The sequence below is a fragment of the Podarcis raffonei genome, chromosome 5, assembly GCF_027172205.1.
Source record: "Podarcis raffonei isolate rPodRaf1 chromosome 5, rPodRaf1.pri, whole genome shotgun sequence".
Taxonomy (NCBI): Eukaryota; Metazoa; Chordata; class Lepidosauria; order Squamata; family Lacertidae; genus Podarcis; species Podarcis raffonei.
Window position 1 is genome coordinate 63417114 of NC_070606.1, and position 25749 is coordinate 63442862.

At 41.9% G+C, this 25749-nt stretch overlaps 1 protein-coding gene across 4 annotated transcripts; it reads right to left on the reverse strand.

The window, feature by feature from the left end:
• Positions 1–8876: 8876 nt before the first annotated feature.
• Positions 8877–25255, reverse strand: TRA2B (transformer 2 beta homolog). 4 transcript variants are annotated; one of them, XM_053389781.1, is made up of 9 exons: positions 25128–25255; positions 17551–17684; positions 16407–16569; positions 14428–14616; positions 12439–12554; positions 11744–11830; positions 11099–11179; positions 9952–10025; positions 8877–9423 (listed from the first exon to the last, which is right to left on the reverse strand). In XM_053389781.1, the coding sequence occupies exons 1-9, from the start codon at positions 25161–25163 to the stop codon at positions 9413–9415; spliced, it is 891 nt and encodes a 296-aa protein (XP_053245756.1). In that variant the 5' UTR covers positions 25164–25255; the 3' UTR covers positions 8877–9412. The 4 variants fall into 4 exon arrangements, with proteins under 4 accessions (XP_053245756.1, XP_053245755.1, XP_053245753.1 ...); XM_053389780.1 differs by having other exon boundaries at positions 16365–16569; XM_053389778.1 differs by having other exon boundaries at positions 16317–16569.
• Between the last annotated feature and the right edge of the window lie 494 nt (positions 25256–25749).

Sequence of the window (25749 nt, forward strand, 5' to 3'; positions counted from 1 at the left end):
AAGCACGATGATGGCCACGTGTAGGGGAGAGGGGCTCTAGTTCAGTGAGGGGGGAGGGCATCTGCTTTGCTAGCAAAAGGCCCCAGGTTCAATGTCCGGGTAGGGCAGGGAAAGTGATCTGCGTGAAAAACCCTGGAGAGCTGCTGCTGGTCAGTATTGGCGATCCGTGGCTAGAATGGGCAGACTGGAGTTTCCATTTCCCCTTTGCAGAAGGCTCAGCAGTCCTGTCTGCTGTGAAGCCCCTCTGTCACAACTACCCCTCGGTGGGGGAGACGCTTCCCCTGAATTTCTTAGCTGGGTAAATAAAAGTAACGCGGCGGCGCGTTTCCGCCCACCTTTAAAGATGTTCGTGGCGACGTCTGCTGCACGGACCATCTCCTTCCCGTTATTCATGTCTGTCGGGATTAGCCACAAGGTGCTCGGAAGCGGAGCCAAAGTTAGAGGCATCGTTGGCGAGGAGAGAGGAAGGCTCAACGAAGTTCTTCTGCGCAGGCTCCGAAAGATGAATGGAAGATGCGATGCGCCTCGTCGTGTTTCTGTGCATTTCCCATTCATCCCGAGTGAGCTTGTGAAAGACATCTTTCACAGCCCAAGGGGATTGTGTTATGATGCTGAAGTTGGTTCTTGGCTCCAAACGCTCTGTTAGGGCCAAGAGAGTAGATTGCACGTATTTCCCAGGCAGCTTAAGCTTCCACTATTTTATTTTATTACTTTTTAAAGAAACCTCCCCCTCCCCTCTTCTTGTTCAAAACATTTTTTAAAAATACATTTTATGCTGCGGAAAGATTGGATCTGCCCACTGAGCAGACACGGTCTTGGAACCATGGATGAGTCAGAGCTGAGCCCCCCCCCTCCACAAATAATAAACAATACTTTTTAAACCAAGAAACAATTGGACTATATTTTCAGTTTTATATATATAGACTGAAATCACAAGACTAATAACTAAGTGCTCATTGCCTCTAGCTACTTATTAATCAGAAATATTTCATTTATTTTGACCCTTGTCTAGATAACAGAAAAGGATATTTAAATAAAATAATATTGCATTAAAAAAATTAAGGCTAACTGGATTTACTGTAACATCCCAAAGAAAGTGTTTATCTACTGCAGAGCTTTCCAAACTTTTCATGTTGGTGATATACTTCTTAGACATGCATAATTTTGCAACACAGTAAATCAGTTTTACTAGCAAGTTGGAGGTTAAAGTAACCCATTTCCAGCCCCGGGAGGAATGTGGGGAGCATTCATGCGACACACCTACACACTACAGCAGATACACTAATGTGTCGCGAAACACAGTTTGGAAAGCTCTGGTCTATTGACTGTTGCATTAATGGCTCACCTTTTCTCCAAAGGAGCACAAGGTGTCATACATGGCTCTCCCCCTCTCAATATCATCCCTTTATTTGTTTGTTAGACAAATAGAAAAGACCAACTCTGCATTTTGTAAGGATCTTAAGAGGGACTGCAAGAGACACTTTGCAGATAATGAGCAACGCCATCCTCTGCATACTTATTCAAAAGTCAGTACTTTGTTCAACAGGCTATATTTATTCCCTTGTAAATTTGAATAGGATTGCAGCCCTATTGAAAGTGTGACACTGCTATTGCTTTTTGGTATTCCCCACCACCACTAATGAACCAACATGGTTACCTGATTTTTATTTTTATTTTTTCTTTACATGTGTGTTAACAAAGTTTGTATGCATTGTATTTAACGCCTTGTTTTTCAACCAAAATCAGCTTCTGAAATCGCTTAGAACAAAAGGAGGCTGCAAAGTGAAAATGCTAAATTGCAAATTGTCAAGAGGTTCAGTGCTATCACCTGTGGCTTGTGTAGGACAAAGGTTTTCTTAAAATTACGCTACATGTTTGGGAGGAAGCATGCACAGACAACCCACAAGTAGCATTGGAGAAGGTTTGAATACCACTGTGTGGAATAGAGCTGTCATAGTGTCACCAGACCAGAAGACTCCAAACAAGTGAGGCACCTTGCTTCTTGCATGAGAGAATCAACTGTTAAGCAAAGGAGAGGGGCAAAGACCCAAGGACAAGTGGGACATCTCACAGAGCTAACCCTGGCTCCCATCTGGTAGCTCAGTGGAAGAAGAGCCCTCAAATTGGAAAAAGGCGACTGCAACTCAAGCCTTGTCATGTGGGAAACTTTAGGTTGATGTCCGCAAGGCAAGACACTGCTGCAGAAGATGACCAGCTCAGAGGCTTCCAAGTAGCTCCACACAGTGACCATCAAACAAAACTAGTCTAGATGTGGCACAGGACCATTAGCACCAAAATGTGTCTGGCCTGGCACAGCCCCAGGGGCAGCTTACATCACTGCTGCCAGATACTATGGAGGAGAAGAACTGGGCAGCCCCAGGAGAGGAGCACTTGTAAAAGATTCACTCTAGTTGGCTTCTATATGTGGGGTGTTGTACGGGAGGTGAGCTACTGATGAAATATTCCTTTATTCCCACCAGCCCAGTTTACTCCTGGAAAAACCATAATAAAGCAGATTTTCTCTTAAAGGGTTACAGCTGTTTCTAGGAAATCCATCCAGTCCAAAACTTTTTCCTCCATATTCAGAAGTACATTATGTTGCATTCATACTTGCTTGGGTCAATATTCCACAACATATTTTCATTTAATATATACCAGTATACAGTATATATATTGCAGTTCACTATGGGAACAAGTATGGTCTATAATGACTTAACACACGCTCTGCAGGATTTCAGACAGGGTTCTTTCCTAGCTCTACTTGGAGATTGTAGAGATTTAACCAGGGACCTTGTGCATGCAAAGCATCCCCTGTAGTTCTCTGCTAACTTGCTAACTGCTGCCACATTCCCAAAATTTCTGCAGTCTCTTTTCTAAGTATGGCTTTGAGCTACACAATGTTTCGGCTAATTCCTCTTTTTATGTGTGACTGATTAGTCATGAAACCTATGTGATTCAACTTGGGCTACAAACACTCTGCTAACCTGGAAGTAGTACCTTGGGTTAAGAACTTTGCCCCCGGAGAACAGAAATCCCACGCCGGCAGCGCAGTGGCAGTGGGAGGCCCTATTAGCTAAAGTGCTACTTCAGGTTAAGAAAGGACCTCTGGAATGAATTAAGTTTGTAACCTGTGGTGCAGTGGTGCCTCGGGTTAAGAACTTAATTCATTCCGGAGGTCCGTTCTTAACCTGAAACTGCTTTTAACCTGAGGTACCACTTTAGCTAATGGGGCCTCGCGCTGCCGCTGCGCGATTTCTGTTCTCATCCTGAAGCAAAGTTCTTAACCCAAGGTACTGTTTCTGGGTTAGCAGTCTGTAACCTGAAGCGTCTGTAACCTGAGGTACCACTGTACTACTGTACTGGGCAATTCTTCCAAGGTTGGTTTTGGTCCCAGCACTCTCTAGGCAGAGACTCCTCCTTGGCTATTAAATTACAGAGTTGGTAAGTCTCTTTTTCTGCTACAGTGAGCTCAAGTCACTCTAGGAGTGACTGCCAGACTACAGCTGCCAGACTCATGAAACACCACAAGAGTGCGCTGTGTGAACATGAAATCTATGTGCTGCTAGCATTCTAGTGCATGCAAATAGTCACCCAACTAGCACTGCACATTGCACATAGCATTTCCACACTTTGCAAAAAGGTAGAGAAATTGCAGGTGATAATGGTACACTTATTGCAGAGGTAGGCAGAAGATAGATTAGGATGTGCGCTCACCCCACCCTTTCCCCCTTCAAATTATGTCAGCTGAAATGAAGCATGGTTGGGATGATTAGGAATTGAACTTTGTGTGGAAGGACTGTGAGCTCAGTTCAGTTCCAGTAATCAAAATAAATTCTTGTCCTCAAACTCAGACAGGTGCTCAGGGCAACACCTTTCAGCATGATAACCACCGATGATTGACGTAGGTGTGGTCCCGCCTACGTGGGTGGGGGGAGATAAAGCTCTCTGGCCCATCAGAAAGGGTTCTCACCCCTGATCTCCAAGAAGAACAGGAACAGCAAGGTGCTCTAAAAAAGCTGCCCAATATATACAGTAGATGCTGAAGATCTTGCATGTTGCTGAATCCACGTATTAGATCAGGATAGGAAGACAGCTAAAAATGTGAGCTTCTGAAAATATTGGGGATGTACCAGCCACGTAAGCTCTGGAAATTAATTGTGGCCCATCTATTTCACTGCAACAGTGAAATGATAGAACCCATGATAGAAGTAGATGGTTTTTGGAATTCTGCAACTGATTATGAAGCTTACAAATGGGACCTGAAAATCTAGCAGTGTTCAGTGCTGCTTTTAGTGTTCCAGTTAGCCATTCATACTTTCTTTCAGTAAATTGTTCCCCTGCCCCTTGTCCCATCCAAGTCAGCATTTTATGACCACCAAGCATGCCCAGTTCTCACTTAGCTGTTTCTGCAGTCTCTTCTCCTTTTATCTCTCCCCCTTTTTCTGCTTTGGCAACCTTGGTGTTCCCCAAGCCTCTTGGTATTTCACTCCATAGATGATTCTGTTTTGGCTGCATAAACAACAAGACTCACCTGTGAATGCCAAAGTAGACAGAAGGGTGTAACTTTAGGAACTGATGCCTATGTTCATTGTTTTCCTCTTCCCTGAGGTGCATGGGATGTTAGGGGAGGGGCAGTACCTCTGGGACGCAGGTGGCGCTGAGGTCTAAACTACTGAGCCTCTTGGGCTTGCTGATCGGAAGGTCAGCAGTTCGAATCTGCATGACGGGGTGAGCTTCCATTGCTCTGTCCCAACTTCTGCCCACCTAGCAGTTTGAAAGCACACCAGTGCAAGTAGATAAATAGATATCGCTGTGGCAGGAAGGTAAATGACATTCCTGTGTGCTCTGGTTTCCGTCAATGTTCCGTTGTGTCAGAAGTGATTCAGTCATGCTGGGCCACATGACTGTGGACAAATGCCAGCTCCCTTGGCCTGAAGTGAGACGAGTGCCGCACCCCAGTCGCCTTTGACTGAACTGTCCAGGGATCCTTTACCTTTTAAACCTTCAGTACCTCTGGGGCAGTTTCTCCCCCTTTGGTCCTCACCCTGCACTCATCTCTCACCTGTGGTGCCTAGTAACAACAGCGGCCATACCCCAGGAACAGCTTTGACTGGCTGGCTAAATCAGGTGAGGGTAGCGGATGGGTCTCAGACCCTTTGTGAGTTAAGGACTTCCTCTGCATGGAAAGATAGGCTCTGGTGGATTGAGCGGACGTGACCAATAGTGGGTTCTGTGGTCAAGGAGGTGGTTTCAGCACACGCTGTAGAAGGAAGTGAGGAACAGGTGAGGTTCTTTACCCTGGGAAGGTAGCCCATCTAGAAGGAAAACTGATCCTATACCTCCACTGCCTTGTGGGATATCCTTGGGAGAAACTGCTGAGGCGTAAACCTTACCCAAATCCAGAGTGTAGTCCCTTAGATGGTTGGCTTCTTGTATGTCTGCTTCTGGCAACTCCTGCAGCCAAGCTGGTATCAAACATATTGTTCTGCTTTCCTTTGGACCACCTCAGCAAGGCTGAGATGTAGGTCTTACCATCTGGGCAGCCCAGTACCTCCATACATGCTGCCCGGGCTTGTACCCTAGGGAGGTCACTTTGGTGCTGCTAAAAAAGCGGTTTGACTTCACCCCTGGAAGCACACTCCTGTCTCATGAGACAGATGCCAACAAATGTCCTCTTCCCTCCAAACCCATTTTTCCTTTTGTATACCTTCTTTAGGATTCTAAACGTGTGGGCTGGAATATATACATTTTTAATCTGTGTACAGTGCTTAATACGCTTTAGGCACGCTTTAAGTGATAAAAAAACAGGCCTAACAACTGCTACATCAGAGTTTTGGGATCACAACTCCTTTTGGAGGTAAAGCGGCAGCAAAGTGTAGGGCCTAACATGCATACCCAGTGAGTTTTTGCTTGGGTGTGCATATGGAAGATCTTGCAAGTGGGCACTTTTAGTTTCAAAAATGCTGCTGTAGAGTACGAAGAAACATTTGTGCTGTATTCAATGTTTTATGTAGCACTGCCTCCACCTCTACTGGGTAAGTGGTTGTCAACCATTTGTCTTCATAGGACAATAGCTTTGCAGTATTATTTCTGGGTAGTTTGGATTGCATCCATGCTGGTGAATGTAAGGGCAAAGTGTCCTCTTCATGCTCTGCTGCAAAGCCTGGGCAGGCCTAGGGAGGCTATTACGTCTTGACAATATTAATACAGAACGCCAATCAAGAATTAGCTTCCTTGATTGTAGGGGTTTGCTGGACATTGTGTAGTCAGTACCTCTACTGCCTGATGGGCCCACTCTCAATTTGTTTCATCAGCTTTCATGCACGCTGAGTAAAGTAGGCTGTAGAGGCAACAGGTTTATATATGGCAACTGGCACACACATCAATGATATTATGGGGTTATGGTAGTTTTCACAAAAAGCATGGTGTCCCTCGGTGCTTGGGGGCTTCAGCTGCACAACAGAGTTGTTAACAGAACAGCATCCTTACGATTCTCATGAAGCCTGTCAAATAACCAGAAGGCAACTTGACATAGTACAGTATCAACTTGCCTAGAGCAATGGGAGATTACAAGCTCATCTTTAAAGTTAAATAAAACCCCTTTTTGTTCACTCCAGGGAATATTTAATTGCCTTTGATTTCTAGAGTCAGACCCCATATTCACTGAACCAATCTTGTCTTGACAGTTATGGCTCAGGTTTTTTAAGCTGTCTGCTTAGCAGGGCCCAACTGCTTCTTGATCTTTTTACGATTAGAATGGGGAGAGAATGAGTCTGAAATAACCTGAGTAACGCTACTGTCACCTACATGGATGACCCTTCTACATCTAATTCAACTGATGTATGCATGAAAGTTGAAGACCACTCTAGTAGGTTACATGCTCTTGAGAAGGTAAAAAAGGTAAAGGACCCCTGACAGTTAAGTCCAGTCGCGAATGACTCTGGGGTTGTGGCGCTCATCTCGCTTTACTGCCCAAGGGAGCAGACGTTTGTCCGCAAACAGTTTTTCCAGATCATGTGGCCAGCATGACTAAGCTGCTTCTGGCGAAACCAGAGCAGCGCACAGAAATGCCATTTACCTTCCCGCTGGAGTGGTACCTATTTATCTACTTGCACTTTTGGGCGTGCTTTTGAACTGCTAGGTTGGCAGGAGCTGGGACCGAGCAACAGGAGCTCACCCGTCACGGGGATTCGAACCACCGACCTTCTGATCGGCAAGCCCTAGGCTCAGTGGTTTAGGCAACAGCACCACCCGAGTCCTTGAGCTCTTGAGAAAGCCGTGCCAAATCATGTAAGGAGAAAAGCAAATAATACTTGAGAGCTGGTGATTCTGTGTACAGTCAAACCTCAGTTCCCGAATGCCTCCGTTATCGTACATTTTGGCTCCTAAATGTCAAAAACCTGGAAGTAAATGCTCCAGTTTTTGAACATTTTTTGGAAGCCAAACGTCCAACGTGGCTTCCGCTTGAGTGCAGGAAGCTATTGCAACCAATCGGAAGCCACACCTAGATTGTTGAACATTTCGAAAGCCAAACAGGCTTCCAGAACGGATTACGTTCGACAATCGAGGTTTGACTGTATTATTTTTATTCAGTCAGTCAGAAGATCAGGCCTGTTTTAAAATTGGCCAGCTTTACCACACAATAAACATGTTAACTGCTGACCACAAACCAACTGGAACTCCTGTGATGTAACCTTTTGTGGACCAGAACCAACTACCACATCTACAATGTATATCCTCAGTTGCATATTCCCCGACAGACATAACAGGCGAAGTGCACTGACACTTAAAGAACCTGTAATGTGAGTGGTTCTAGTTCACATAAATCTTATGCCACAGTAAGTCTTGTCTTAATGTGTCACATAGCTTTTAAATTACATCTCTGGATACTGCAATTAGGTATGTATCTAGTCCCCCCTGCCCCAATGGAGAAGAGCTGGGCTGCTGGTTTAAAGTGTAAAGCTCATTCCCTATTTTTACAGATTCTTTAAACCCAGAATGTCATTCATCTACCATGTAAAAACAAAAGAAAAAGAGGGATGCCTATATAGCTAATGTTCTTACTAAGTATAACAAACAGATCACTTTATGAGATGACACTTAACCACCATGCCTTTAACATGGGCTGCATCCAAGATTTTAATTGTATAGCATTTATCGGGAGAGAAAAGTACTATGCGTTGAAAGCTAACTCACTTGGTAGTGAAACTGTCTTGTTTAGTTTTAAAAATAGGGCTTTGCAGTAAATTAAAAGGCCAGCAGGCAAGTTATTTAAATGCCTGGTTCAGAGTTAAGAGTTTAACATTTCTCATGTTTAATTGTGTGCAACTCTCAAGCTCTCAGGAGCACATATTTGTTGTCACCCAGCAACTGGGTACTGAGAATGTCTAAAGTAGTTTCCTCAATTCTAAAAATTGATTTCAGAGGATAAGATGGGTGAGAAATGGAGATGAACCTATTTTACTGGGGCTTTTATTTTGTGTAATAAAGCTATACATTTGATAGCACTGAAATAAGAGCTCCCACATAAACAGGAGGATTCAAAATGAAGCACCTGTGAAATACACAATACACTATTACATGTTAAGTGTGAACTATTAATGCAGCTTTTAAAAACTGATGAGCTTGAAGTCGTCCCCCCGCCAACATATCCTTAAATACAACACAAGAACTGTTTAGTCAGCCTTGCTCCTAGGGGAATAATTGCACATTAATGGACATGGAATGCAAACAATTTAGGGACTGTTTTGAAAACTGTTTTAACAACCGAATTTCCAGATCACCTTTATATCATAAAATACATGTTCCTTATCACAAGTTTCCAGCACTTACATCTGCTAATATGAAAAGCTTAACCTACTTACAGAAATAACAAGTTACAATGTGGATTTTTATTCATACTTCATATTACAGAAAGTATTTGAGAAAGGTTTGGGTACAGAATTTTGGATACTGCTCTGAATTTGGTAAAGGTTTTATTCTTTCTCCGACTCAAACTTTGGCTAAGTAGGAGATATGGGCTTCAAAGTAAGTTAAAAAAAAACTTTATTATGCCACCATTTCAAAGCATATTACACAGGTTTTGTTCTTCAAAATACCTTGGAAACTGTAAAAAAAACCAAAAACTGAACGAAGAACTTTGGACAATAGAAACCCTTCTGCAAAGTTCAGACTAAAACACATGCAGAAGACATACTGTTCTCAAAACATAACTTTGAACAAAGCACAAACTACACAAATATGCAGAATGAAACAGCATTTTAAAACTTCACCAAAAGTAGTCTCCATAAAAGGTGTAAAAGTCACCTATTCACTAGGCACTATTAGACTTGAACAAAAGTAACAAAGTATTGTCCACAAGATTGCAATCTCAATGCACTGTCTGTAGCTACAAAGTTCTTTGTTTCACACTTCAATAGCGACCTGCAAGTAAAGAGATTGAGAGCTCCATTAGAAACCTGGGTGGGTTCCATTTCTGTATACTAAGTCTACATACACTGTTAATTCAAAAGCTGGACACTTGGGGGCAGCAGGGGAAAAAACAGTTCAATGATCACGAGTACTTCCCCATGTAAATTAAATGGCTTGGATCCAGACTTGCTCTTCGGGGAGTGGCAAGGTTCTTTCTGTTCAGAAAAGGGTGCCTGATATGGTGGTTCCTATTGGTGGGAGATGAGGTGATTTCCACCAAGTCCCACACGTCATCCATGCTACCTTCCATTTTGTTCAGGAAAGTTCAATCCTCCAAGGCTATGGGTTTTTTTTTTTTGGGGGGGGGGCTTCAGGAGGAATTGACAAGTGTTGCCTTCTCCCTTATGTAGCTAAAGCACTCTGTTTGCAGAATACTACTCAAAGAATCCAAGCTTACATATTTTTTATTTTAATGGAAGTATTAGCTAAGTTTAGAAAAACTTAACTGCACAATATTAGTATATTTAACTTGTGACTTACGAGGTGAATAGGATCGAGACCGGGAGCGAGATCTGTAGCCCCCCCTGCTGTAATAGGGAGATGGAGATCTTCGCCTGCAGAGAATATAGCAATGATGATGGTTTAAGTTTACTTACACTACAGATGTTCATACACAACTTGTTCTAGTTTTGTCACCCGTACCCTTTGTATTTCATGCACACTAAGTATACCAACTAGATACCAGAACATGGACTTTACTGTGTTATACATTTGTTTTACAGTCCAACACTTACACAAGAAAAAACTGCATTAAAAAGTTAAAAACTAGTATATTCCGGTGCTCCCTTTCTAGTAAGAAATCTGCTTGTTCTTATGTTAAATATTAAAGCCATTGCAAATGCAGTCGGGATATTCAGATCATCCTTAATTAGCATGCCAATGAGACATACTGGTGAATGAACATGGAAACGTTAAGACTGATCTATGCAATAGGGTTTTGTTTTTTTGCAAAAGCATCTCCATATGAGATAACTGTTTGTTTATATAATTAAAATTATACTATCATAGAGCATATCAAGATGGGATACATGTCTAAAACGAATGAATGAAATTTTAAAAAATACAAATAACCATTAAAGGTGCTGGTTAGTCATAGTAAAAATCAAGCAGCTGCAAAGGCTTGATGGCACAGAAATGTCTTAAGAGACTTGTTCTTGGAGTAAATTATCTGATTAATGTTAAGTCACTGTCATTTTTGAAGTTAATTTAAATCAGACAATATAGGGCATGCTACTACTATGGACCAGACAAAAATATATTCAAAATGAATGCAAGATCAATCTCTATCTTTATCTGAAGTTAGATTTTGACTTCTGGACTCAAATGTTCTGTGGCACACTTTCCCACTGAAGTCTTCCCAATGATTATACTTCCTCACTGATAATTCCTTAGTACAAACAATACTTTTCTAAATGTAAATCTTGACTACATTGAATGCTTATAAAAGGTGGGTGTTTCCAGAAGCTGTGCTGCTTAACAAATATTAACTTCCTCAGCATCAACCTGCTTTATTGGTTTTGGAGGTACCATTTCCCCAGGTTTTCTAAACATTACTCAAGCAGGTCATTTCAGCAATATTTGTGTATTTTTTTAAAATAAAAAGGCATTAAATCTTTTTGCAGCATACCTGTACATCTGATCCCTGTCTTGGGCACCTCGCCACCCTCCTCCTCCTCCGCCACCACCTCCTCCGCCACCACCTCCTCCTCTGCAAAGACAAAAGCAGAACCATTTTTTGCACTTTTATTTACTGAATTTCACAAATGATATTTGGGATTATTGGTCAAGTCACGTCTTACATGAAATACTTAAATGCTGTAACCATGTCAAAAAACCCCTCAAATGTCACATCAAGACTAGGATATTACAGATGCAGTAAATTTTCAACCTTGAAAATTGTTCCAGTCAGTCATTTCCTGGTAGTGGAGTACCAGTATGATGGAGAAATGTATTCACCAGTGCTTTTAAGCCCATATCTGGATATGGATGCCAATAGGATTTTGAAAGCAACAAGGACCGAAATAGACTGACATCGTTGGAACTCACAATTACAGATCAGAATAAAATGTCATACTTTAAAGCAGGGATGGGAAACATGTGACCCTCCAGATGTTGCTGGAATCTGATTTCCATTGTCCTTGACCATGGCCATGATGGCTGGGACTGACAGGAGTTGGGATCCATCATCACTGGAAGGGGGCAGCTTTCCCATCCCTGTTCTAAAGGATTCATGCAATCTCATTAAGTAATAATCGGCAAAAAGTAGACTTACCTGTATGATCTGCTATAATAGTCACGGTCATCATAGCCTCCTCTCTCAAAACCTCTGTCATAGTAATCTCTCCGTCGGGAACTTCCACTGTAAGGAAACACACCATATATAGGTATACAACACAGGAAGTAAATACTGGGTGAAACATCTAGTAGGAAAGCAGAGAGTGCATGCAAAGCATTTTTCACTGGTGTGCCAAATGCCATCTGGTCCCCTTCATCCATCTATTTCCAGATGCTCTGTATGAGACAGGGGGAGAAAGAGACCCTGCTTTGACAGGAATCCACGCTGGCTGCACCATAGCACTTTTAGACACCACACCACCCAAGTGCCCACCAAGAGCCTCTTGTTTTAGTTTTAGGGATTTTTTGGCTGGTTGGGCATCTTGCTTTTTTAACTGTGGGACTATTGTTTTTAAACTTTTGTAAAGAACCTTGCAAGTGTTAAGAGACAACAAGAAGTTAACATGCCTTCCGAATTTCTGGAAGCTATACAACTAGTCTAAATCCTGCTCTTTAGTGAAGAAATCCAGATTCATATTTTAACTGCCCAGATTTTAAATTCCCACATGCTAATACATAGCACAAATAAAATACAGGTGATACTCTTATATTAGTTTGAAATCCGGGTTTTCAATATTAAAAATAAAGTTAACTCTGATTATTTCTAGATTAAATATAGTTACAACAACTTACTAAGTAGGTCTCCCCATGTATATTCCAGGAGTAGGTGTGTGAGGCCTTTTTGTTATTGAGAAATCAACTCTGATCCTTCTTCCATCAAGTTCCATTCCATTAGCACGTTCTTTCGCCTATAGGAGTTGAATTTTTTTTAATTGTAGAATAAAGTTGTTCTGAATCCAATTTAATTCACATCAAAAACAAGTTAGGAACAAACTTACTTGCATGGCTGGAAAGGTATTTCACCAGGTACAAGTCTTTATTTACTGCACTAGGAAAAATTAGTCATGCTCATTTCTATTTTGAAACTATTCTAAATACATGCCACACTGCACGGCAGTTTTAGTTATGACCAGAGTTGGTTACATAAAATAGATGCACTGTTCACAGAAGCAGGGACCTTGTTGTTTCCTAGTCACTGCTCACATACATTTTAAAAGAGATGAGCAGCAAATGGGACATACATGCACTCTGGGCACAGGATGTCACTACATATGTATAGTATGCCTACTTACATGCATGCCATGCAAATATAATGAGTGAAATTTCTGTTTACTGTTTCAGATAACCTGGAAGAGGACAAATCACAACCTAAACAGCAGGTAAACTCCATTTATATGAACTTTTGAAATGCCCATGATTTCGGTACAATGGTTTTCCACCTTTGCTCATGAAAGGAATGTAAACTGGTAAAGCTGAGGTTCCACCATGCAACCCATGGAGCAGAACTATGTGGAGTGCAGAATACTGCATCTGGAAATCTCAACTCTTTTCTTATCAAAACTGCATTAGTAAGAACACTTATGCAGAAAACCCCCACCAAATCACAAACCAGCCTACTCTGATTTTCATGAGTATATTAAGTTTTCTGGTGTATACAGGGGAAGGTCTGGTGAAAAGTAGTGACTGGGACTGTGAGCTGAAATGCCCCCTGTTCAAATCTTATTTGTGTCATATATACATATATACAACAACCAAGCAATGAGAACTGGCCTTCTTTATGGGGTTGCTTTAAGGATTACTACTAAGAATGAATGTTCATGAAGAGATCTGGACATCTGAAATGTGTTACATAAATCCTAAGGACAAAAATCTATATAAATGAAGGACACCCAAGAAGACAACCCAAGAACTGCATTCCATCTGGCCTGTAGGAAAAGAAGCCCTGATATATAGTGACCATTTCTAGGCAAGGTGCTATTTAACTTGGGTTTAGCACAGCCCTGTTAATAACAGCAGCAGTAGTACCGGAGAGTTTGAAAGGAACCACCAAGCAACTAGTTAATTTTTTGAACACCCTTCCTTGTGGAGGGTTCCCTCAGCCTCCTCTCCTCTCCCCACTACTTGGGAGTCCCTCTGGGCAGCTGCAGCTGCTGCCCTTGGGTCTCTGAGCTGACCCCCCACCCCAAAGAGAGGTGCCTCCTCACACTGCCCCAGAGGGCCTGGGAACCACCCCCTGGGCAGCCCCAGAGGCACCATTCAGCTGGGGAGCTTGTGGGCAGAGCTGCTGCAACAAACAGCTGTGCAAGCCTTTGGGAAGCAGAGACACGAGAGGAAGGGAGGGAAGGCAAGAGGAACAGAGGCCACTGCTGCCCACAAAACCCCTGACCATCATTCAAGGCACCACAGGGTGCCACGGCACACTGCTTGAAATCCACTGTCTTAGCCTATCCAGGGTTGTAGCGATGATAAAATACGAAGGAAAACATGCATGCTGTCCTAAGCTGCTAGAAGGGAGGACAGGATAGAAATAAAAATAAGACATAATGCAAAGAGGCACATGGCTTGCGTGACCATAAAAAAATTAGCTATCAACTCAAAACTGTATAGTTACAGCAACTGATTAGGATCCACCCTTGTTCAGGAAATGCATGGTTTGCAAAAGTAGGTATCTTAAATCACTTTCTTGATTCAAAGCCTACTGATGTTGGGAAATGTTAAACACTTTATTAGCATGGGCTTTAGAAAAGTATGAAATATTTTAGAAGACAGACACTCACTTACCTCCTTAGCATCATCAACACTTTCAAAGTACACAAAGGCAAATCCTCTAGAACGTCGGGACTGCTGGTCATATACAATAGAAACATCAGCAATTGGGCCATATTTGGAGAATACCTCTCTCAGGTCCCTTTCTGTTGTGTACAAGCTTAATCCAAACACACCAAGACAACAGTTTGGGTCGGGATTTGCCTGTTTTTTTTAAAAAAAGAAGGAGTTTTCATAAGAATTCAAGATGTCCCCCAAAATTGTTTAAATGCTATGGGATACAATATAAAATGTTATTCCAGTAAATTCAGAAAGCTCTAACAGGCCTTAAGGGCTACCCTGCTGGGTAGGATTCCAGTGTCCCTTCATTTTCTTTTCTCATGAGAGAAGAGAAGGTAGAAAAAAGGAAATCAAAATGTTGTTAAGTTCCAGGCAGTCTTATACAGTGGTACTTCAGTTTTCGAACGCCTCCGTAGTCGAATGTTTCAGAACTCAAACACCGAAAATCCGGAAAGAAATGCCTCAGTTTTCAAACATGCCGTAACAGGAAACGCAGCTTCTGTTTTGAGTTTTCTGTATCGAGGCTTCCACTTTTCGAACATTTCGGAACTTGAACCATCTTCTGGAATGGATTACGTTTGAAAACCAAGGTACCACTGTACTTCATATCTGGCTGATGCACTCAAAGTCTCATTCATATACAGGTTTACTTAGAGAGCATAAACAAAAACCGGGGCGGGGCGGGGGACATGGGACAAGCTATGATTTCTCATGTATGACAACCCTTTAGCCTCTGTACAGTGTCTTCTATGGCTTTCTGGTTTTGGTCAAGGAGCATTTCTGGGTTTAATATCTTATTTCCCTAAAATAATGTAAATCTCTCCTTACATGTAGCCATGTTGGTTTGCCATAGTCAAAACCAAATAAAAAAATTCCTTCAAGTAGCACCTTAGAGACCAACTAAGTTTGTTATTGGTATGAGCTTTTGTGTGCATGCACACTTCTTCAGATACACTGAAACAGAAGTCACCTTATATATAGTGAGAGGGTGGGGAGGGGTATTACTCAGAAAGGTGGTGGGAATGGGTGATTGGCTGATAGGTGTGGTAAACCTGTTGAGGACTGTTAACGACTGCAATTGGTCTTACAGGAAAAAGCAAGAGGTGAGACTGGAAAGAGAAGTTGCTGAATTGCAACTTATTACCAAACTTAAAACCATGGAGAGACCTGGTCTGAATAGAGACATTGGATTCTTATCTCATTATACATGATAAAGCTATTTTTAGCCATCTCACCCCTTGCTTTTTCCTGTAAGACCAATTGCAGTTGTTAACATTTTTCTAGAACAGGTAATCCATTTAGTAAAAGTTGCTATGAGAAGAATCCAATTAAGATCATCTAATTGCACTCTGGGGCTTCTAAGACCATCCTCCCCAATGCAATCTTTCGTGTCCCCTGAGGAGCTGCTGGAGAATGTCAGGGGACTGAAGTTTACCCTAATGTGTAAATTTCAAGAGCTCCCTCAAAGGAAGCACTTTCTGCTACCTCTAAAGAAAGCCCTGCAAAATGCAATACAACACACTGGAACTGATTATGTAACCATTATTTTACCTTCACTGAATTATAAATATCAACCCAGCCATTATGTCATAACTAGCTAATCTAGACAAAATACACCATTCTTAGGGGGAAGTGCCAAATTCTGCACACTGAAACAAAATAAATTAGAATAAAGCTTAGCTTACAGGTTTCTCAAGCAGTAGAATAATAATCTTAAACATACAAGTTCAGGTTTAACCATGCACAAATATTAGTACAAATGCAGTCTATGCCCACAGTAAAATCCACCAAACATTTTAAATACCATTTGTGAGACATATTATAAATCAACTTAAAACTTTTACATGATTTCTGGGTAATTTGAAAACTTTAGAACCTCCAAAGACACACACAGCTGAATTATCTCTGGTCAACTGCTGCCATCCCAGCCTTACTCTGTTGCCAACATGACGCCGCCGAGTAGACATAGGAGAATGGCTGTGACTGTGTCGGCGACGATAGTCGCGGCTGTAAGATCTGCTTCTTGACCTCCTATGGGATCGAGAACGTGAGCGTGACCTTGTATAATGTCTGCGAGAACTCCTCCTTGATCTGGATCTGTAAATATGAAAACTAAGATTATGCTGAACTACAGGCGTCATTGATGAAACTTGCATAGCATACAAAAGTTTCTATGTCTACTGTATTTTTAGTCTTAATAACTGCCAGTCTGGGGTACGTACAACTAATCAATGTGGCCTTCACTAAACATCTGACAGTCAATGGTAAGAAGGGATTTTAATAATCAGAACACTAAAACCCAAACCCCATCCTTTGTTGTGACCATCAAGTTTCTGATGAAGGTGAGATGTGGAACAGGGCCTGTGCTGAAGACCTTAATGCAGAGGCAGTGAAGTTTAGAGTAAAAATGCAGAGCTATAGATCCCTATCAGATTATTTAAATCAAAATGTTGGTATGCACATTGAGTCTCAGCCTGTTTGATTTCAGCCATGCAGTGACTGTGCCAAGCCCTGCTTTCGTTATATACAGATTCTCAGTGTTTTACAGTAGCCAAACCAAAATTTCCTGCAAGAATATCTATCTGAGCAAATTCCATTAGAATAGATATACAAAGCTTAACTGAAAGTTTGCAAGCGAATAGAAACAGGTTTCTAAAAGTGCTTCATCTGGGAGTCAGAAATACTTTTTGAAAGTATTCAACTAATGCCAGGGAAAGATTCCACATGAAGAAGTATCAATACAAGAATATGACACTTAATAGATACCCAATGTAGTCTTAAATAGCAAGGTAAGAGAATGGCTAATAGGCTCGGCCTATGCCATGCCCCTACAAAACAGCCATATGCTTGCTGAGACTATTGCTGAAAGAGGCCGCTTTCCACAGAAAGCTTTACAACAACTCCTTGCTGCAATGGTGTCTTCAGGCTAGACAAGGCTACAACCTAATAATCTAGTCTATAATTGCACCACACACAAAATACACATCAACTTACAGTCGTCTCCAAAACTTCTTTTCTTATAGATAAAAAACAGCAAGGTTTTTAGACACACCAACCTCTTCCTCCAGACAGGCTTACCGAGATTCAGATCTTGATCTAGACTTTGACCTAGATCGCCTTGAACCTTCCTTGGACCTAGATCTGGCAGGTGAGTGTCTTGGAGACTTGCCGGAACCGTGAGCGCTTCCGCTTCTGGAAGCGGAACGGGACTCCTGTGTGTAGAAAAAAAAATAGTTTAGTTTAATTTGAATGCTACTTCTCCAGTACTTTATTCTAAACAAGCTCTGGTAAAAGGTATGAAAAACATTAATGATCTGTGTCTCCATTATGTGTCCGGGCAGTTGCCATTAGAACTGCCTAGATTTATGGGTATTTTGCACCTGTTAAGCACTTATTTTTTTAAAACCTGCATGTTTTTTTTCTATTAAACAAATAATGCATGCATGTTTAGCAAAATATACAGGGACACATAAACAGACTAGTAATTACTTAGCGTAGTGCTTTCAGATTCCAGATTACTTCTTATCTTAACTTCATTTTTATTTCTTTTCTTCATTCTTCCGTTTCAAATTCTGACTTCTTTCATCTTCCCCACTTCACACAAATTGCTCAATATTCTATAAGTGGGACTTCTGGTCTGATAATTAGCATGCATTCACTTTCTTTTTTTTCAAATTTCAGCTTCACTTATTCCTGAGCTTCAAATAATTCTCATTTATAAAACTTGTCAAATGGCGACTTCCGCATTTTCCTTCTTCAACATTAACCTTAATAAAAAAAGAACAGGATGAAGAATATTTAAAACTCCAGGATAGATATCTAGTGCCAAGACTGAAACTAGAAAAAATGTGTTTGCACTATTTTAACTAGATATGCAGTTCTAGTATGACTTTCTTTTTCAAATGATGGCAATTCAATGAAAAATGATCGACTTGCTATGAATTTGCTAGTTATTCCTACTTCAAAATTAACGTGTAACCACTGAAATGAGATCTTAGACTGCAACACCAAAACTCCATGAACTCCATGTGCCATTCCTCACATAAACATTAAGAAATTAGTAGTATGCTCCAAACTCAATTTACATACCTCTGCTCAAGTTTGGTGTTATTCTTTTTAAAAGCATATAGAACTATTGAAAAGCCATACCAACCAGGTTTCAAAAAACAATTTAAGATACTTCATTCATTAACAAGCCTATATCTGCAAGTTATAGTAAGTAGACTGTACCCTAACCTCTACAACAATGAAGAAATGGAGAATTCTATCTTGTTACAATGACAACTCTAGTTTATGCTAATGTTTTATTAACCTTCGAACTTTGCACAACTGAAAACACGTCTGCACTTACTAGAATGTTTCTGTGCTCACAGATTCTATTTCTTAAGGAATTCTGAGAGCTTCCATGTTAACAGTAGGGATGAACTGTCATAGCAGTAAAAGGATACTATCCCATCAAGTAGTTCTATTAGCTGAATGACTTCTGGTTGCCAACTGAACTTCCCCTCCCTCTCCTTTCCCACCTCCAGATCTGTTCTGAGTCCCCACCTCCACCATATGAAGCAGATTTGGGAAGAGCGTAGGGTGGTGGTGGTGTGAGTAGAAAGAAGTTCTGTTGCACAAATTGAAATCCTTGGGCTAATGGAGCTACTTAATTGGATACCACTTAAATAATATTATTTTCTTTCTACATATGACAATGGCCCCCAAATCCTAAAACATATGGATTGATGATATAGTAGTAAGATTTTACTGACAAAACCACTGATGAACAGCATACTAGATGCACATGTACCATCAAAGGAAGTCTAAGGAAAATTAAAACAATGCATTATCATAATATGCAATTAGATAGTGTATTTTAACAACCTCTAAACCAATTCTTAAAATAGAGTAAACTATAAGAACACATTATGGACTTCCTCTGAAACGAAATGTGTTGGGATGGAGACAGACCACAACCTTGTCCTCAGGTAACTATTTTCATGACATAGGCTGGACACTTAAGCAAGTAATTTTGCTTAATGTTCTTCAATGTATATGGACACAAGAAAACAGAAATCCTCAAGTTTCACATTGCTGTCCTAAGGAAATCTACACTCTGTGCAATAGCTACTGGATTGTTTGAGTAGAGATTGTTACCATCATGCAGAATATGCAGTCTCAAAATTTTAATTAGTAGAAATGCTTGTTCAGAAAATATAAAAGCTGAATACTTGACTTGAAATCATATTGACTAAAACAATCTATCCTCTTCTATTTGTAATTTCCCACTGCTGGGAAATCTATTCAACTACAAATTGGCTACTCAAATAAAGAATTTGAGTTCACTACAGAAAATGTAATGGGTTGATAAGCAACTAACATTCCCTAGATCTAAAAGTCAAGCATCATGACCTTTGGAGGTTTCTAGCCAGTGACATTATTATGGGAACAACTCCAAAGAAAAGGAAAGATAATTTTAAATTAAGTGATTCCCACAACTCTAAACAGTATGATTTAAACAAAAAAGCAAAAAATATAAAATGAAATATAATAATTTATTTGTATCCCTCCCATCTGACTGGGTTGACACCGCACTCTGGGGGGGCTTCCAACAGAATGTAAAAATCCAAACAACAAAATACTACCAGCCACCCATTATAACAACACTATTATCGTTAATACAATTTCCTCCCTCCCATCTGACTGGGTTGACACCGCACTCTGGGGGGGCTTCCAACAGAATGTAAAAATCCAAACAACAAAATACTACCAGCCACCCATTATAACAACACTATTATCGTTAATACAATTTCCTTTTAAAATACTATGCACATATTCTCCTGTTCAAACACCACTGAAAATGGTTAAGGTAGCACAGGAATGCCAAGATATGCTGTAGCAAGAAAATGGTTCATAGATGCAGCATTTCTGCAAGATTGGAGTTATTTTCCCACTGTATAGATTTGTATTTTGCAAGAATGGACGTGGAATGCCAACTTGCTCTATTCCCTACATTGCTCTGATGATTTAAGTGAGCCCACAGAACTACCCTTTCTGATTGGAAAAGTTAACAGGGGCAAATCCCTCAATTTCTTTTCTTTTCTAGTCCTCTTGCCTGGAGAACATAGGGTGAACTAGTTTTATGGCAGAATGGCACATAAGGCATATTCTGGAAAACATCAACTTACATGTCAAAGCACACACTACTTAGTTGACATTCAGTTTATGCATAAAAAATTCTTATGTCAGCAATCGTCTTATTAAATTGCAAGCTTTTCCTTATCCTTCATCAGGTAATGGCTCAATCAACCAATTCTTAGCCAAACCTTTCTTCCTGTAATTCTTGAAAGGTGAACTGAACCTATGATTCCTCCACAACACCCCCCCATTCATACAGATCAAGGCATCAACTTCAAAGCATTAATCACTCAGGCAGATGTGCAAATTCTTGCACAACATTCCTTTTGTGCCATCTCAAGTTACTCAATCTTGTGTATTTACTCCAGTCTACAAATCCAGTCTAGTGGCTAAATCATTTACTGTATCTTCACCATATGAACAACTCCTATACAGTCATACCTTGGTTGTCGAACACCTTGGTACTCATTCGTTTTGGCTCCTGAACACAGCAAACCTGGAAGTGAGTGTTCTGGTTTGCAAACATTCTTTGGAAGCCAAATGTCCGAAGCGGCTTCCAATTGAGTGCAGGAAGTTCCTGCAGCCAATCAGAAGCTGCACCATGGTTTTTGAACATTTTCAGAAGTCGAATGGATTCCGTTCAACAACCAAGGTACAACTGTACTTCCATTCTTACTTCTCATGTTCCTGCTGCCACTTACACACTCCCTTCCCACAGGAATCTCTTACCTGAGGTAATGGTAACTGAATTACCAGCAGTCAGGTAAAAGCGCAGTTCTTCCTTTTCCACTACTCCAAGGAGTAGAAACTGCCACACAGTGAAGTCTTGGTCATGATCAGGGATAGGCAACCTAAGGCCCATGGGCTGGATGCAGCCCAATCACTTTCTCAATCCGGCCCACGGACGGTCCGGGAATCAGCGTGTTTTTACATGAGTAGAATGTGTCCTTTCATTTAAAATGCATCTCTGCGTTATTTGTGGGGCATAGGAATTCATTCACCCCCCCCCAAAAAAATATAGTCCGGCCCACCACATGGTCTGAGGGATGGTGGACCAGCCTATGGCTGAAAAAGGTTGCTGACCCCTGGTCATGATGGTTCCTAGGCCTTTAACTAGCAAATGCAGCATTGTGAAGTTGCTTGCCTCTGCTATAGACTCAGTTTTAGAAACAATGTATTCAGATCTAGAACCATTCAAATTTCCAGGAAAGTAACAACATTTTAACAATGAGTGATATTGCTATCATGTGGCCCAAATTGAAATATCACTACTCAGCAGCAGCAACAATTGACTTGTTTCAAGCTAAATATTCTTTAGAATGTGCCTCTTCTGTGAAGCTCATTCTCTTTCTGATGTAATCATACTCAGAATACTCTGAATGTAATCTTTACTTTCCAAGGTCCCCAGTCACTGTATTTCTTTTGAATAAAAAGCAAAAATCTATTTGCACTCATTTTTGCCCTATGTTTCAATCATTTGAAAGATTCAGTCTAACCAAGAAAAATAATGGTCTGCACATCTGCTCTGGTGACCATACATTAGGCTGATCAAGTGGGACACCCTTACTTTCTCGCTCCCAGAATGGCCAAATGTTCTTTAAGATTATAATCATGGTTTGTTTTTGTTTTTTACATCAGAGCTTGCTGGGGTTGATGCAAAAGCACAGTGCCATGCTAAAAGAAAAGCTCGCACATTTGAAATATTTACTTGTGCCAATGTTAAACAGAGAAGGCTGGCACACTAATTTACAGTTGACCAACAATCATGGCATGTGGTATTTGATACTACAGGGCTGAATGGCAGCTATAATGAATTAACCAAGTGACAATTCACAGCCTTGTCCCACCCAACACCTGCATTACCATTCAAGTCTCTCAAAACCAAAACAACATAGATACAAAGCCAACTAGACTTTACATTCAGTATTAGATGGGGTCCAATCTAAACTGAACTGTAGTTTAAGGACAATTAATCAGCAGGAAAAAGATGTGCGTGCTACTGCAAGCCAGTTCCAGTGCCTATAGCCAAGTGATCAATGTAATTTGTAATGTTTGTCACATGCACACACAAATAGTTTTTGTTGTTGATGTATCCCTAAAAATGTAACATGGAAACAGTACCACTCCTTGAGAAATACTCTCTTTTCTTGCTGACCTCGCCATCTCCATCTCAGCATGGGAGGTAACCACTTTGTTAGAGGGAATTTATAGCTCACACAAGCGTAAGTGCATCAGAAATGGGAAGCAAACAAACTAGAAAGGTTTCCTCTCCTTAAGTCATTCCTTCCTAGCTCTGTTGTTTTTGTGCATACATGAACATGCATACTCTGAAGCTCAACAGGAAGTGTAAATGCCTAAATAAGGAGAAAGTTATCCTGGTTCATTTTCCTTTCTGTTCAGCATCCCAATTAGATTTAAAAAAAGCTGTGTGGGGAATAAAATGGGAATAACAAGTATGTGTAGAAATTGGGGTACACTACACATTTTGAGGACTCCCTAACCCAAACCTCAGTGATTCAGCTAGAACTTAAGCTGGCATACATGTGACTTCCAGGCACTCACCCATCCAGGCACTGGCCAGACCCCAACCTGCAAAGTGGGAGCCTCATATGCCTTCCACCCATACTCTAGTCTTGAGAAATACGTAGAATCTCTTTTTGATCAGAGTTAACAAATTATCATAACTTTACCTTGAGAAATTTACCAGCTGACTAGCTCCCATCTGAAAGTCTCAATCAATTCATGCAATGCCCAATAACACGACTAAATTGCACACTCCCTTACTGTTAGCAGCTGTTTGTGCAAGATTAATATGGCAAAAGAGACTAGACATTTGAACTGGAAGTATACTTGGCCATTTTACTTCTTTCATAGCATTTGTGGGTTCAGTTCCTCCCCCCTCCATCACTTGCTCATTCCCTCTGAGCAAAAAAGTGACTTTTTACAATGCAGCTTTCAACAGAAGCCAACTCACAAAACAATCCAATCCACTAAGCCTGAGGAGGTGTGGATGGAGCAGTGGTATCCCTCTGCCCAGTACTGCCTGTGGGAGAACATCACTGCAAGGGATGTCCTACTGCATCTGCCCAAATCAGAACAATCCTCAAAGGTAATCAGCACAAGGTAATCCTCCTTCCTCAAAAAAAGTTGGGTGTTTTGGAGCCAGGCATCACAGAATCCACTGGATGACGTGATTGCAACAGACCTGACTTGGGCCCATTTGCTGTGATACTGGAAGTTGGCATAACAAAGAGGCAACCCCACCTTCTTTCTGCTTGAATGGTGAAGCTGTGGCTCCCACCACGGAAGCCAGGGGTCTAAAATACCTCCTTGGTCTACAGTCAAGAGAACCTGTAAAGTTGGTCTGTATAAGCTACAGACATCACTATATCATACATTATCACTTGATACACACACTCAAAGTATGTTCTTACATAAGCTTTTATGCCTCTGCATAAAATTCAGCAATATCATTCCAAGACTGGGCTCTTTATTACTGCTTATAACACATATAACCTAAAGAGCACAGTGCTTAAAATGCAACTTGAAATGCAGATTCCAGGACTTTGACCAATTAGCTCAATGAAACCTAATGCTTCACTTATTCTAAAGTTCCCTTTCAAAAAAGTACCTTCCATTAAGCATTTAGGGTATCCAAGTTAGCCTGCTGAAGAAGAAGAAAAGTTCTTTTGCACTTTATTATGGCATAAGGTTTTGTGGACTTCACTCCATGAAAGCTCAAACCGCAAAAAAAGGTTTTCATTCGTTAAGATACCCTAAGGTTTTGGCCTGTTTATTTTAAGTAAAGTACACTGGAAGCTATTCGATAGCCAGAAACTTGTTCCACGTGAAATGCTGAGTGCGACCGTTAAGCTCAACGTAGAAGCGTCACGGGAACGATCCCCTTGCCATCCAGGCCAATCGAGACTGGTGCAGCTATCCTCTCCGCACGCCCGGGAGCAGAGTCCCAAGCACGTTAGCAAGGCTGCGGAAAGGGCCGGACACGGCGTCTCTTTCCCGCGTTAGCCTCTTCTGGCTTGAAGCATCGCGGGGGCCAGAGCCCTGCCATTTTCTCTCCCTCTCTAGAGGGAGCCGCAGCCGAGGCGACGAAGGCGCTTCTCGCATCCCCACTCCTCTTGCGCGGCCATTTTGTCCCCGCGGCGGCGCGCTCATTCGGGTCACCAGCCCCAAGATGGCGCCGGGAGCGGAGCTCGCCGCGGAGCGCTACGTCAGAGCGCAACCGCTTCGCAGGAAACGGCGGGCCATTTTCTCGCGCCAAACCGACACGCAGCGCGATAAAGTGGCGGGGGGGGCGGTAGAGAAAGAAGCAGCGGGTACCGCTAAGCCGCTTCCCGCCTCCTCATCTCCCGCCCCGCGTGTACCTTCATCCCAAAGGCGGTTTTTTTCGCGCCTGGCCCGGAGGAGACGGGGAGTGGGGGGGGGAGTGGGAGGAACGAACTAAAAACAAGGCCCGGCTCCGTCTCTCCACCAAGCGGGCCGCTTATGCTGCGCTTGCAGGCTTTGCGTATTACCCGCTCGCCGTAGTTCTGCTCCCCGCTGTCGCTCATCCTCCCGCCTCGCAGCGCTGGACGCCGACCGCGGTTGCTACAGCCAAACCGTCCGTTCGCGAGCCTTCTCCGCAGAGGAAGTGACGACGCCACAGAAGCCCCGCCTCCGCGCGCGAGCGAGCTCCCGCCGCCTCGCTCCTCCTCTCTCGCTCGGAGCTTCCGGCGCTAGGAGGGGGGCGGGGGAGAAGCGACCCTGCCCCGCGATATTTGGTGGCGCTGGCGTTACTGATCGCCCTGTCGAGTAGCTACGGCTAGTTCAGCACCTGCGCGCGTATCGTCTGTGTGCACGCGTGGAGGGGTTGGGGGTCGTCTCCCCGGTGTGTTACTTTGCAGTCACCGTTGTTTTTAGTTTCAATGCCATTTTGCAGAGATCCTTGTTAAACTCGTCTTTGCTACTATGAATACTGTTGCTCGCCACCCCAGTCTCCGGGAGTTCCAGGGCTTCGGTTTCCTTGTCTTATAAGAATTTAAAGGTCTCAAATATAGAATAAATACTCATAAATGCACACATATCTAAATATATGAACCATGTGCCTGAAATAATATGGGAGAGCAATCCTGAAGCCATTTTGACTCTCCCAATGAT

What these genes read in the sequence shown, in the direction of transcription:
- TRA2B (XM_053389778.1), bottom strand. Translation starts at nt 25,163, where the DNA reads ATGAGCGACAGCGGGGAGCAGAACTACGGCGAGCGG. An exon ending in GTGTTGATGATGCTAAGGAG is followed by an intron (nt 12,555 to 14,427) that starts GTAAGTGAGTGT and finishes CAACTCCTATAG; the next exon opens with GCGAAAGAACGTGCTAATGG. An exon ending in TACATGGGGAGACCTACTTA is followed by an intron (nt 11,831 to 12,438) that starts GTAAGTTGTTGT and finishes GTTTCCTTACAG; the next exon opens with TGGAAGTTCCCGACGGAGAG.